The following is a 12,736-nucleotide window of genomic DNA, read 5'->3' as shown; positions in this document are numbered from 1 at the left end:
TCAGACAATTAGAATATTGTGATAAAGTTCTTTATTTTCTGTAATACAATTTAAAAAAAAAAAAAAAAAAAAAAAAAAAAAAAAAAAACCTAAAGTGTCATACATTCTGGATTCATTACAAATCAACTGAAATATTACAAGCCTTTTATTATTTTAATATTGCTGATTATGGCTTACAGTTTAAGATTAAGATTCCCAGAATATTCTAATTTTTTGAGATAGGATATTTGAGTTTTCTTAAGCTGTAAACCATGATCAGCAATATTAAAATAATAAAAGGCTTGCAATATTTCAGTTGATTTGTAATGAATCCAGAATGTATGACATTTTTATTTTTGTAATTGCATTACAGAAAATCACAATATTCAAATTTTCTGAGACAGTCCTGTATAGCGTGCACAGTTCAGTTTCCTATTTCACCATGGATGACACTTTGGGAAGCCGCCTTTATATTTCGGTGTTATTTCTGCATAGATTACAGTGATGCTCCTGAACCAGGTTGGTCCTGGATCAACATCAACCATCATCGTTGGTCCCGGTGAAGCTGCAGTCTGTCTGCGGTGATCACTGACACACCGGGTCGGAGCGGATTTGGTCATGATGTTTAAACTGTGTTTTGTGATTAATAAGCACGGTTTTTAATTATTTTGCGTTGGATCAATGTAGCAAATAAAATGGTCCATCCAGCTCCTCAACCATCAGTTACGTGTTTCACATGAGCAGTTCAGGTAAAAACGGCAGTCAAATCAGCAAAAATGTGAAATGAAATATATTAATTCCTGATAAAATAAGTGTGTTAGTGACAGCTCTGCTCCTGTACGCATGTGAATGAGTGTACGATTGTATGAACATGAAAGTACAATCTGCATTGAGGCTTCTTGCTTCAGGAATCCTGGTCTGTGATTGGACGCTGCCTCAGCGTCGCTGCTGCTCATTTGCATAAAGTTGAGATTCTCTCAACTTCAAATTGACGCTCTGGATGCCTCCAACGTCTCTCGCAGCGCTTTCATAGACAATGAATGGCAGCTGGATGCCTGTAGTGAATGAATGTTCTGACTGGAGCCACAACCACCAGGAAACAGGATTGCAGTCAATCAATTGTCCAGTTTATTTTAAATTCACAAGGTGAATGTTGATTTCGTGAAGTTTCAGGATGATTGCCATGGTTCTAAAATAAAGAAAGAACAAATTAAATTATCTTGACAAATGAATCATCAATTCACTCTTAAAGGTGACCTATTATGGCATTTAATGTATATTTTAAACAGGCCTTGAATGTCTTAAAAACAATCTAAAGCTTGTTTTTTCTACATAAATCATAAATCCAGCCTGTGGGCCCTGTCACTAGTTTTACCGCTTCTAACCCCTTTTTCTGCGCCTCATTTTTAGGGAAGGGGGGGGTATGATAATGAGGCTCTGTGCTGATTGGAATGACGTGTAGCAGGGGAGGAGCATAAACCTCGCTCCGCCAGAGCAGCCCGAGCCTGTAAATTATCACAACACTGAATTTTCACAAATGGAAACTTTATTGTTAAAAAAAATAAAATATGAGTTGTATATAAATAACATTTATGCACTATTTAAGCCGGATCTACCCGGCGGATGCTGAACGCTGCTCCGGAGCCACGCCGGGCGTCCGGGAGCAGCGCTGCTGGAGCAGCGCGCATCACCGCGGCTTTAACGGGGGAATCTGACCGGTTCCGACCGGCCGGGACCGCAGGAACCGGCCTGGACTGGTAGCAGGGACTCCCGGGGACCGACCAGCGGAATTTCAGCCGGATCTGCCCGGCGGGCGCCGCAACCCCACGGCCGGCGCACAGATCGGCTCCGGAGCGCATCCGCGGCGCTTCGCCCGTTATCGGTGATCAAACCGACAGATTTGCCTGAAAATCTCGGAGGGTGAAGCTGGTCCGACCTGGGACAGACCCCCGAGGACCCAGCTCCCAAACCACCCGGGAACCTGGATGATTCAACCCGGATCCGCTCCGCCGCGGCGCAGCGTCCGACTGGCTCAATGAAAGGACCGCTCCAGCAGCGGAGAGAGCTGGTTGTGGGCGTGGTTTCAGCAGCGGAGGCTGAACCTATGGAAATCTGCTCCCGTCGTGACGTAACGACGGGAGCAGATTCTAATCGGCTCAAAAAAAACCACGTGACACTGGGGGACTCTGTCCGGCGGGGGTCAGAGAGCTTGCAGAAATTCATGATATTTTGTCTCCCCTGTGCTGGCAGGGTGAGGGGAGACCACTTTATATATGTTAAAACAAGAAAAAACCTGTTTTTCATAATAGGTCCCCTTTAAAGGAGCATGAGGCAGGATTGAGGCAGGATTTATGATAAAAATGTGTATACGTTTTAATTTTTCTAGTAATAATGTCAGATGAAGCGTTCCAAACCAAAACGAATGAGCCCTCTAGTGCAGCGGTTCCCAAACTTTTTTAGCCGCGCACCCCCTTCTATGTCTCAACCCGGTTGACGCACCCCCGATCCCCCACCCAAAAATTTGACGCTTTTTTTTTTTTTTTTTTTGGTATGGTCTTACTAACATGTTGTATTCTAAATCTAGGCTATTAGTATGTAATCATGATGTTCAAAATAATTCAAAATAAAAAATCTTATTTTTGCATGTAAAACCCCCCGTCAGGAGATGTGTCGTGGCAGCTGGACTGTTAAACCTAAGTTATGGTTCTGCGTTATATCGACGGCGTAGCCTACGGCGTAGGGTACGGGGCGACGCACAACGTACGGTGTGCGTCGCCGCGTACCCTACGCCGTAGGTTCTGCGGCGGTGTAACGCAGAACCATAAATCAGCCTTCAGACAACTCATCAAACGGAAAGTGGATGGCGGACATGAGTTCCCATCCATTATTGAAGTTTTAGACTCCTGCGACAAATATGTTTTATCCAAGATTAACTGTTTGCATCGTATTCTGATAGCATTGCCTGTTACAAGTTGCTCCGTGGAGCCTTTTTTAGTCGTCAACAGGACCAGATCCGTCAGAGCGACGACGCTCACACATACCCCTTTTACACCAAGCTGGTTCCAGGGCTGGTTCTGGGCTAGAGCCAGACTTAGCACCAGTTCTTTGGTTTTACACAGCCTAAGCACCAGCTCCTGGCTCTCAAAACGGGTGCTACGCCAGCCCCTTTGAGCTGCTGGGCCAGCGTTAGAACCAGTTTACGTCGGGGGCTGGGGGCGGGGCTGGGGGCGTTGTTACTGAACAACCAGAGCAGAATAAACGCGGAAGCGCGCCATTTTTAAACAACGGAGCGTTGAAGACGGCGGTTAAGTTAGCAGACTCTTTTATTATTACATCCATTTATTTAATAATGGATGTAAAACAGAAGCAGCAGTGGTCTACGGTACAATCCACCAACAGTAACGTCTGCAGGCTCCGTGCCCGCCGATGCAGCGGCAGCCTCACGTCTGAGCCCGCGGGGAAGCGTTCTAGCCCTGGGACGTTTGGACGCGAGGCTGCCGCTGCATCGCCGGGCTCCGTGCCCGCCAATGCAGCGCAGCTCCATCCATTTATTCAATAAAAATTCCCAGCCTGCGGTTCTGGTTCCACGTTACACCAACGCAGAGCCTACGGCGTATGTTACGGAGGAGGAGAGGAGAGGAAAGGAGAGGAGCTGCCGGCTCTCGAGTCAAATTTCTTAACAGGCGTTATTTGGATAAACTGAGCCCAGGTTGGGGATCTTAAAGGTTACTTTACCTGAAAAAATATTAAAACTTAATAAAGTGCCATATTAACAGCGCTACAGCTGAAATTAAAACAGCTTTTGGCTCTCAGCTTCCTCATATGGTGTGACGATCGACGCAGAGCCTACGGCGTAGGTTACGCGGCGACCGGCGCCGTACGCCGTACCCTACGCCGTAGGCTCTGCGTCGATTTAACGCAGAACCATAAATCAGCTCCAGAGCCGGCAGTCAGACAGAAATTCATCATCTCCGAAAACACCGGGTCAAATTTCTTAACAGGCGTTATTTGGATAAACTGAGCCCAGGTTGGGGATCTTAAAGGTTACTTTACCTGAAAAAATATTAAAACTTAATAAAGTGCCATATTAACAGCGCTACAGCTGAAATTAAAACAGCTTTTGGCTCTCAGCTTCCTGATCAGGGTGGGGATGAAAACGAGGGGGAGTGGTGACGTGATGACGTGGCTCTCTGGCCAGCTCCTGGGCAGCACCAGCTGTGTAAAAGCAACCGGTTCTTACTTAGAACCAACCGCGAACCGGCTCTAGCACCAGCACCAGCACTAGCACCAGCCCTGGAACCAGCTTGGTGGAAAAGGGGTAAGAGAGACTGAGGAGCCTCTCGTTGCTCATGTTTGAAAAAGATTTGAAATGTGCATTTTCTGTATTTAACAGCGTTTGTGTGTAATGTTTATGATTAATAACAGCAGCACGTCATTATAGGCGCCCCTCTGCTCCTTCACCCGCCCCCCCTCTCTCCTCCCCGACACACACACTAGTATGAGGCTGCAGCTCCAATGCGCGCCCCTTCGAGCACGCGCTGGAGCGCGAGTGTTTTGGATTGACGGTAACTTTATGGAGAGGTAGAAAAAAAGAAGAGAGGAAGAGAGAGAAAGAATCGAGTGATTGACTGCTCCTTGCAGAAATAAACTTGCCACTGAGGCGATTGGCTTAAGGTTGGCCTGATGGTTTTATAATAAAACCATCAGGCCGTTTTCTGCATTTTCTGCAAAACGAATAATGCAAACTACAGATCACGTCATTGGCACCCCCGAATAGAGCAAAGCGCATGAGGAGTGCGCTCTGAATTTGGGCACATCACCTCTACCAGCTTTATAGGTCTGGGTAATGTACTCGCAAATATCTATAGATATTTCCTCACAACTCTTTTCCACCTCCAAAACAGACAAACAGTTGTTGCGTCTCTCTCATGGAAGGTGCGCTCCTAAACCCGAAGCGCGCACATGATGAGATGAGGTCTCTCCTCCTCCTCCATTTGCACAAATTGATGAAACCTAAACAAACGTAATTCATTTGGTAGATAGAGTCCAGTTACTACAGAATAGCCTACAGTTCAGTTGAACGTTACACTCCCCGAAAAAGTGTGGGGTCTGACACATCCACAGCATTAATTATGCAGGGCAGGCTGCGAGAGTGCAGATGGGTTTTATTACAGACGTGCATTTTGAATAGCCTGCATTTATTTATTCATTAAAATTACAGTTTTTGATTTAAAATTTTACAAAGGAAATGTTTATTTATACATCTTTATTGTGTGAAAAAAAAAAAAAATGATCAGACCGCCATTACATTTTTCATCTCGTGCACCCCTGGGGGTGCGCGCACCACACTTTGGGAATCCCTGCTCTAGTGTATCTCTCCGTTGCCTTGAACAGGCTGTGTGCTGCAAAATGTGCTGCCATTGTGGGCCAGAATTTCCCGCGCTGTCCTGTGGATGTGACGTCACATGACGCTGCATGCGCGTACTCCCCGTTCTCCCGTGCCGGCTTCGCTGTTGGCTGCAGTACCCCCGACGGCCGTCGTGGTGAAGGGTGGCGCTAGAGAGTCTCATTTCTTAAAAGGAGCCTCATGCTCCTAGCAGCACAACGTAACTTTCAGCTTTTCTGAGTTTGGCGCCATCTTTTGGACAAAAGCGGTAGTGCTTTACCAGAAAGAACACTACATTTCCCATGAGCACCAGCGCGTACTGCCGGAAAACTCCTGTCCCGTCGCTGCATTTGTTTTGAGAGAAGACGGGACGCTTTTCTGTTTCACCAAGTGAACAGACGGAACGCAAAAAAAAAGATGTTAAACTGCTGGAAAGGAACTGGAATTTACCGGGATACCTTAAACAAGGAAGCCAGGGAGCAGTTTATGGAGAAAATAATGATTATTAATGGTCTGGATCCATATGAAATCCCTACTAAAGAATGGAGCTCCTCGTCGGAGCTGCACCCTTTAGTAAGGATTTACTGCTGCAGTTCTGCACAACCCACGTCTCTGGCTTCCTTGTTTAGGAGTGTTTGGCAGCTGCTTTGGTAAATGTTTGACTCGCCACGTGTTTCAATAAATTTGTATAATAGTACAACATACAGTACATGTTTTGTATCACTCTTACTTCTCTTTTTTTTTGACTGCTATATTATGTTGAAGAGGCTCCTCTGCGTGAGCAATATTTTTGTTTTCCTTGTGAGATTATTTTTTTCCTCTGCAGCTACAAATAAGAGTTAATATTTTTTCCTCAACAAACTAGTTTTATCTGAAGATTGGGGTTAATTGCACCGCAGAGAGCTGGCCAGCAACTGCGTTTAGCTGGAGAAGTGGGGAATAAAACCCGTGTTTTGATCCGACCCGGTCTGTGTGAGTGTTTGTGGTTTACGGCTGATTTATGGTTCTGCGTTAAATCGACGCAGAGCCTACGGCGTAGGGTACGCGGCGACACGCACCGTACGTTGAGCGTCGCCACCTACCCTACGCCGTAGTTGTGCGTCGATTTAACGCAGAACCATAATTCAGGCTTTACTGTGTGGAAGGTTTGGTCGTTACAGCCGCGATCCAAGCGAGCCGACGACTCTTTCACTCTTTTACTCTGTTATATCAGATACTTGGCCTCCGTGGTTCTGCCTCCGAGCAGGAAACCGGTGAAAAGTTAAACCATTATTGATCTTTTCCCCACGTCTGTTGTGTGGAGCTGCTGCAGCTACAACACAGCAACGGGTTACCAGCTTCTGTGGAGCTGCGCTCCACGCCCCGCCCATTTTCGTCTCGACTGCGAATCGGGAAGGAGGGGGAAGTGACGTTTGCCGTAAAGCAGTCAAAGTCGTAACGATTTGTAGTTTTTTAGTGTGGCAGGGTTCCTACCATGCTCCTCAAAGTTACATAGTGCCAGTGAAGGCGATACAGACCCCTCAGACCATGACAAAGGTTCATTAAACCTCTTGGAAGTTGATGTTCCATCACAATGATTATGATGAAATTATAATAATAAATAGATTAAGGTGGAAAAGTTACATAGTGTCGCTTTAAAGCATGTTGAATACATATTAAATTACCACAAATCTCTCCAATAACCAAAGACATGATTCTCAATAACAAACTAATTGGATCAAATCTATCCATTCTTCATGTCAGAGACACTTTAACTAAAGGAATATAAAGAAACTACTTACATTGGAGGTCAAACCAAAAGACACATGGCAAACACCTGAAAAAAACCCTTAACAAACAAGGTGTGAATGCTTGGAGACAAAGAGGAGGAAGTTCTTCAGACCTATTTATAAGGTGGGAGATACCGTTACTGAGCCACCACTGGGTGTCTCCTCCTAGTGGAGAGGAGGGAACATGACCTGACACTTTCTTACGCCTATGACCCCTGTGGCACCTTTGGTGTGAATCCCCAGTAACGACCCTCTCTCTCCTCTGAGCAGCAGCTGGCCGAGGCCCTGGAGCGTCTGAGGACTCAGACCAAGGAGCTGAAGGACACCCACTCCCAGAGGAAGCTGGCCCTGCAGGAGTTCTCGGAGCTGTCGGAGAGGATGGCCGAGCTGCGCTCCTCCAAGCAGCGGCTGTCCCGCCAGCTCCGGGACAAGGAGGAGGAGATGGACGCGCTGCTGCAGAAGATGGAATCCATGAGGCAGGAGATCCGGAAAACTGAGAAGAGCCGCAAGGAGGTGAGTAGGAGGAGGAGAGGTGGGCAAATAAAACCTGACGCCATTTAGCAGGAAAAATCCCCCTAAGTACCCCCAATATTCATCACATCCTGCAGCAGGAACCTATGTAGATGTTTCCTTCAGCTGGAACTCTCAGTAGATGATTCCTTCAGCAGGAACTCTAAGAAGATGGTTCCTCCAGTAGCAGGAACTCTCAGTAGATGTTTCCTTCAGCAGGAACTCTCAGTATATGTTTCCTTCAGCAGGAACTCTCAGTAGATGTTTCCTTCAGCAGGAACTCTCAGTAGATGGTTCCTTCTGCAGGAACTACGGTGCTTCTCAACCATTTTATTTTCCCGGAAAAAACGGACCACCACGTAGATTCCCCGTTAAAAAGGCTGAAAGCAGAGGCGTGTGTTGTGTTGCTGGCCGTGTCCACCGGGGGGCGCTGCAGTCCTGGTCCAACAGTGTGTGTGTTGCAGCTGGAGGCCCAGCTGGACGAGGCCAAGGCCGAGGCGTCCAAGGAGAGGAAGTTGCGGGAGAACAGCGAGGTTTACTCCAAGCAGCTGGAGGCCGAGCTGCAGAGCCTGAAGGTGAGGCCCCGCCCCGCTCACCTGAACACCCACCATGACCTGACCCCGGACCTGAACCAAGACCTGACTCCGGTCTGGTCCTGGTCCCAGTCTCAGCAGGGGAGAGGAGCGGGGGCGGTGGGACCGGAGTCCCAGCAGGAGCTGTCCCGCCTGAAGGCGGAGCTGGATAAGAAGGTGCTGTTCTACGAGGAGGAGCAGCTGCGGCGGGACCAGGCCCACTCCTCGGAGCTGAAGAACCTCCGCAAGGACCTGCAGGAGTCCGAGGGGGCGCAGCTGTCCTCCAACAAGGAGCTGCTGCAGCTGCGGGACAAGCTGGACAAGGCCAAGAGGGACAGGTGAGTCCCGGTCTCGTGCCAAAAAGTGATTGGCTGCCAGAATCTGATTTGTGGCCGCGGGAGCGCGCACAGCAGCCCGTTGAACAATAGCGCTAAAACGTCAGATTTTCAGATTATGAAGCTCAAGTATGAGATCAAGTCATATTTAGGCAGAAATAACTTTTCATTAACTGTATTTGGCCTTCAATCAATTTTTGGCAGGTGAAAAGGCCTATTTTCAGGGGAGAAATCAGATTCTGGCAGGAAATCACTTTTTGGCACGACCCCGGCCAGGACCGGGCCTGAAGCAGGGAGACGGGTCCAGAGGGGGGTCCGGTTAAGGGGGTCCTGATCAGGTCTCCGTGTCCCCCTACAGGCAAACTGAGATGGACGAAGCCGTCGCTGCTCTGAAGAAAAAACACGAACGAGAGAAGAACCTGCTGACGGAGGAAAACCGGAAACTGACGGTGGAGACGGACAAGGTGAGCCCAGATAAATCCTGTAGTACTGACTGCAGTACTGACTGCAGTACTGTAGTACTGACCTGTGTACTCTGTGCTGCAGCTGTGCTCCTTCGTGGACAACCTGACGGCTCAGAACCGTCAGCTGGAGGACGAGCTGCAGGACCTGTCCTCCAAGAAGGAGAGCGTGGCCCACTGGGAGGCCCAGATCGCTGAGATCATCCAGTGGTGAGCTCAGATCGGGGTGGGGGGGCGCGACGGCACGACCACTGGGGGGGGCCACCGGCACGACCACTGGGGGGGGCACCGGCACGACCACTGGGGGGCGCTGAACGCTGTCCCCTCTGCTGTTCAGGGTCAGCGACGAGAAGGACGCCCGGGGCTACCTGCAGGCCCTGGCCACCAAGATGACGGAGGAACTGGAAACGCTGCGCAGCTCCAGCCTGGGAACCAGACCTCTGGTAACATACCTGCACACTCACACCAGACCTCTGGTAACATACCTGCACACTCACACCAGACCTCTGGTAACATACCTGCACACTCACACCAGTACCAGACCTCTGGTAACATACCTGCACACTCACACCAGTACCAGACCTCTGGTAACATACCTGCACACTCACACCAGTACCAGACCTCTGGTAACATACCTGCACACTCACACCAGTACCAGACCTCTGGTAACATACCTGCACACTCACACCAGTACCAGACCTCTGGTAACATACCTGCACACTCACACCAGTACCAGACCTCTGGTAACATACCTGCACACTCACACCAGTACCAGACCTCTGGTAACATACCTGCACACTCACACCAGTACCAGACCTCTGGTAACATACCTGCACACTCACACCAGACCTCTGGTAACATACCTGCACACTCACACCAGTACCAGACCTCTGGTAACATACCTGCACACTCACACCAGACCTCTGGTAACATACCTGCACACTCACACCAGACCTCTGGTAACATACCTGCACATTCACACCAGACCTCTGGTAACATACCTGCACATTCACACCAGACTGGTACCACAACAGTAATTCAATTCAATTTTATTTATATAGCGTCTAATACAACAAAAGTTGTCTCCAGACGCTTTCCAGAGACCAGAACATGAACCCCGAGCAGTTATTACATAAACAATGGCAGGTAAAAACTCCCCTTTAGGAGGGAACAAACCTTGAGCAGGACCTGGATCATAAGGGGGGAAGAAACCTGGACCAGGACCTGGATCATAAGGGGGGAAGAAACCTGGACCAGGACCTGGATCATAAGGGGGGAAGAAACCTGGACCAGGACCTGGATCATAAGGGGGTAGAAACCTGGACCAGGACTTGGATCATAAGGGGGGAAGAAACCTGGACCTGGATCATAAGGGGGTAGAAACCTGGACCAGGACCTGGATCATAAGGGGGGAAGAAACCTGGACCAGGACCTGGATCATAGGGGGGTAGAAACCTGGACCAGGACCTGGATCATAAGGGGGGAAGAAACCTGGACCAGGACCTGGATCATAAGGGGGTAGAAACCTGGACCAGGACCTGGATCATAAGGGGGGAACCTCCTGCCGAGGGCCAGACTGGGGTTAGCAGCACACAGCAGGCAGGTGGAAGCAACAGCGGGATGACCGGGGGTGGGGACAGCAGGCAGGTGGAAGCAGCAGCGGGATGACCAGGGGTGGGGACAGCAGGCAGGTGGAAGCAGCAGTGGGATGACCGGGGGTGGGGACCGCAGGCAGGTGGAAGCAACAGCGGGATGACCGGGGGTGGGGACAGCAGGCAGGTGGAAGCAGCAACGGGATGACCGGGGGTGGGGACAGCAGGCAGGTGGAAGCAACAGCGGGATGACCGGGGGTGGGGACAGCAGGCAGGTGGAAGCAGCAACGGGATGACCGGGGGTGGGGACCACAGGCCAGCATGCAGCTCCCGAAGCTCCAGCCCAATCAGCAAGTCCCAGGTTAGGGTCGGGGAAAGGTTGAGAAGGGGCAGGGCCAGGGAGAGGAGTCTTGATGGACAAATCTCTCCCCCGCCTGACCGGGCCGTTACCCTGCCCCTCTCACTCCCACGCTGCAGGTTCCAGTGTTGTGCATTCAGAGATGCTGTTTGCCACCGGCAGAGGATGCTGCACCATGTACAAAAGAGAAAAAATTATAATAGATATAATTAGAATCTGTTGTATGCATTGCTAAGAAAGTTTTGAATAATAACACGGTTAGCTAGGAGAATGTACTGAGTCTCAGCAACCCCTGCCTAACCCTTGCCTCTCACCTGAAATGAGCTGGGATAGGCTCCAGCAGACCCCCGTGACCCCGCAAGGGATAAAGCGGGTATAGATAATGGATGGAATAGATAATGGATGATTAGAATCAGCTGTGTTGATGCAAGGCAACATCTAAAACATGCAGGGCAGGGAGGCCCGAGAACCGGAATTGAAAACCCCTGGTTTAAACGACAAATCCTGATCGAAAACAACACAAAGGTTTCTCACAGTTGCACTGGAAGCCATCGCAACACCATCTAATCCCTTCCTAAGATGCTCTGGACCAAGAATGATAACCTCTGTTTTATTTAGAAGCAAAACATTTCTGGACATCCAGTCCTTGATGTCCCTAAGACATGCCTGAAGTTTAACTAACGGTTCTGTTTCATCCGGCTTCATAGACAAGTAGAGCTGCGTATCATCAGCATAACAATGAAAGTGTATGCATGTCTAGTATGGTACCAGACTGGTACCACACCAGTTCAGGGTGCGGTTCTAACGCCACTGCAAGGGCTGAGGAGGAGGTCAGCTCTGTGATAGTTCCACCTCCTACGGCAGTGATCCCCAACCCCCGGGCCCCGGGCCGCACAGAGAGAAAAACTAATTTCTGTATCATCCCCGACTGATGATGGATGACTCTCAAACTGATGGTTCACAATGTTTTTATTCTTTGGATGTAAACACACTGCAAACACACCGTAAGGGCTATAAAGGAATAAAATAAAATAGAGTTAGTCTTTCTACATTCATATAAGTTTAATTTAACTTAAATACAGACCGACAGCTGCTCGGTCGGCTACCGTTAACCGCAATACATGAGTAACCATGGCAACCAAACTCAAGCTGGACATAAGTACGTCATAACATTTGCAAAGAAAACAAATCCTTATCGGCAGGTGCTTTTTGTGTCAGTTAGGCTCCACTTTAGCATTCCTGACACTCGTTTAGTCTTTCAGACACACTTTCTACTGCCGTTAAACTTTTACCGTTAAAGTCCGAAGCGTTGGATGTTTACAAGGTCTCGGCGAGACGCCTTCAAAATAAAAGCACTAAATACTGGTCTCCTTAATATATAACAAATAAAATAAAAGCCTGGCTTTAAATAACGTTAATGAGAAAACAAACATAAAAACACATTGATAGAAATACTCATATTAAAGGTAATTTCCATTTTTATTTTATTTTTTCGAAAATGATTATTTTTATTATTATTATTATTATTATTATTATTATTATTATTATAGGGAAAATCCCACAGTTTCTAATGCCAATCTTGTCATTTTATTTAGTTTCAGCTACACCTTTAGATTGGGCCGTGAAAATATTGTCAGACATTAAACCGGTCCTGGTACAGAAAAGGTTGGGGACCACTGTCCTACGGTGCTGAAGAAGTCACATGACCTTAGGAAAGGCTGTCCGTGTAGCAGGACCCGTCTGAGCACATGGGGGTCCAGCAGGTCTTGAAACA

General features: G+C 48.4%; 1 protein-coding gene across 7 annotated transcripts in view; it reads left to right on the top strand.

The window, feature by feature from the left end:
- cdc42bpb (CDC42 binding protein kinase beta (DMPK-like)) overlaps positions 1-12,736 on the top strand; it is a 73,704-nt gene that overhangs the window by 25,319 nt on the left and 35,649 nt on the right. For all 7 annotated transcript variants that reach the window (XM_061746868.1, XM_061746867.1, XM_061746869.1 and 4 more), the window contains exons 12-17: positions 7,405-7,647; positions 8,109-8,219; positions 8,310-8,554; positions 8,910-9,015; positions 9,098-9,222; positions 9,350-9,455. In XM_061746868.1, the coding sequence (XP_061602852.1) occupies positions 7,405-7,647; positions 8,109-8,219; positions 8,310-8,554; positions 8,910-9,015; positions 9,098-9,222; positions 9,350-9,455 (936 nt within the window). The remainder of the gene's footprint in view (positions 1-7,404; positions 7,648-8,108; positions 8,220-8,309; positions 8,555-8,909; positions 9,016-9,097; positions 9,223-9,349; positions 9,456-12,736) is intronic.

This window comes from Cololabis saira, chromosome 18 (assembly GCF_033807715.1).
Source record: "Cololabis saira isolate AMF1-May2022 chromosome 18, fColSai1.1, whole genome shotgun sequence".
Taxonomy (NCBI): domain Eukaryota; kingdom Metazoa; phylum Chordata; class Actinopteri; order Beloniformes; family Belonidae; genus Cololabis; species Cololabis saira.
The sequence above is the reverse complement of the archived record's forward strand: the minus strand, read 5'-3'. Positions and strand labels throughout refer to the sequence as shown.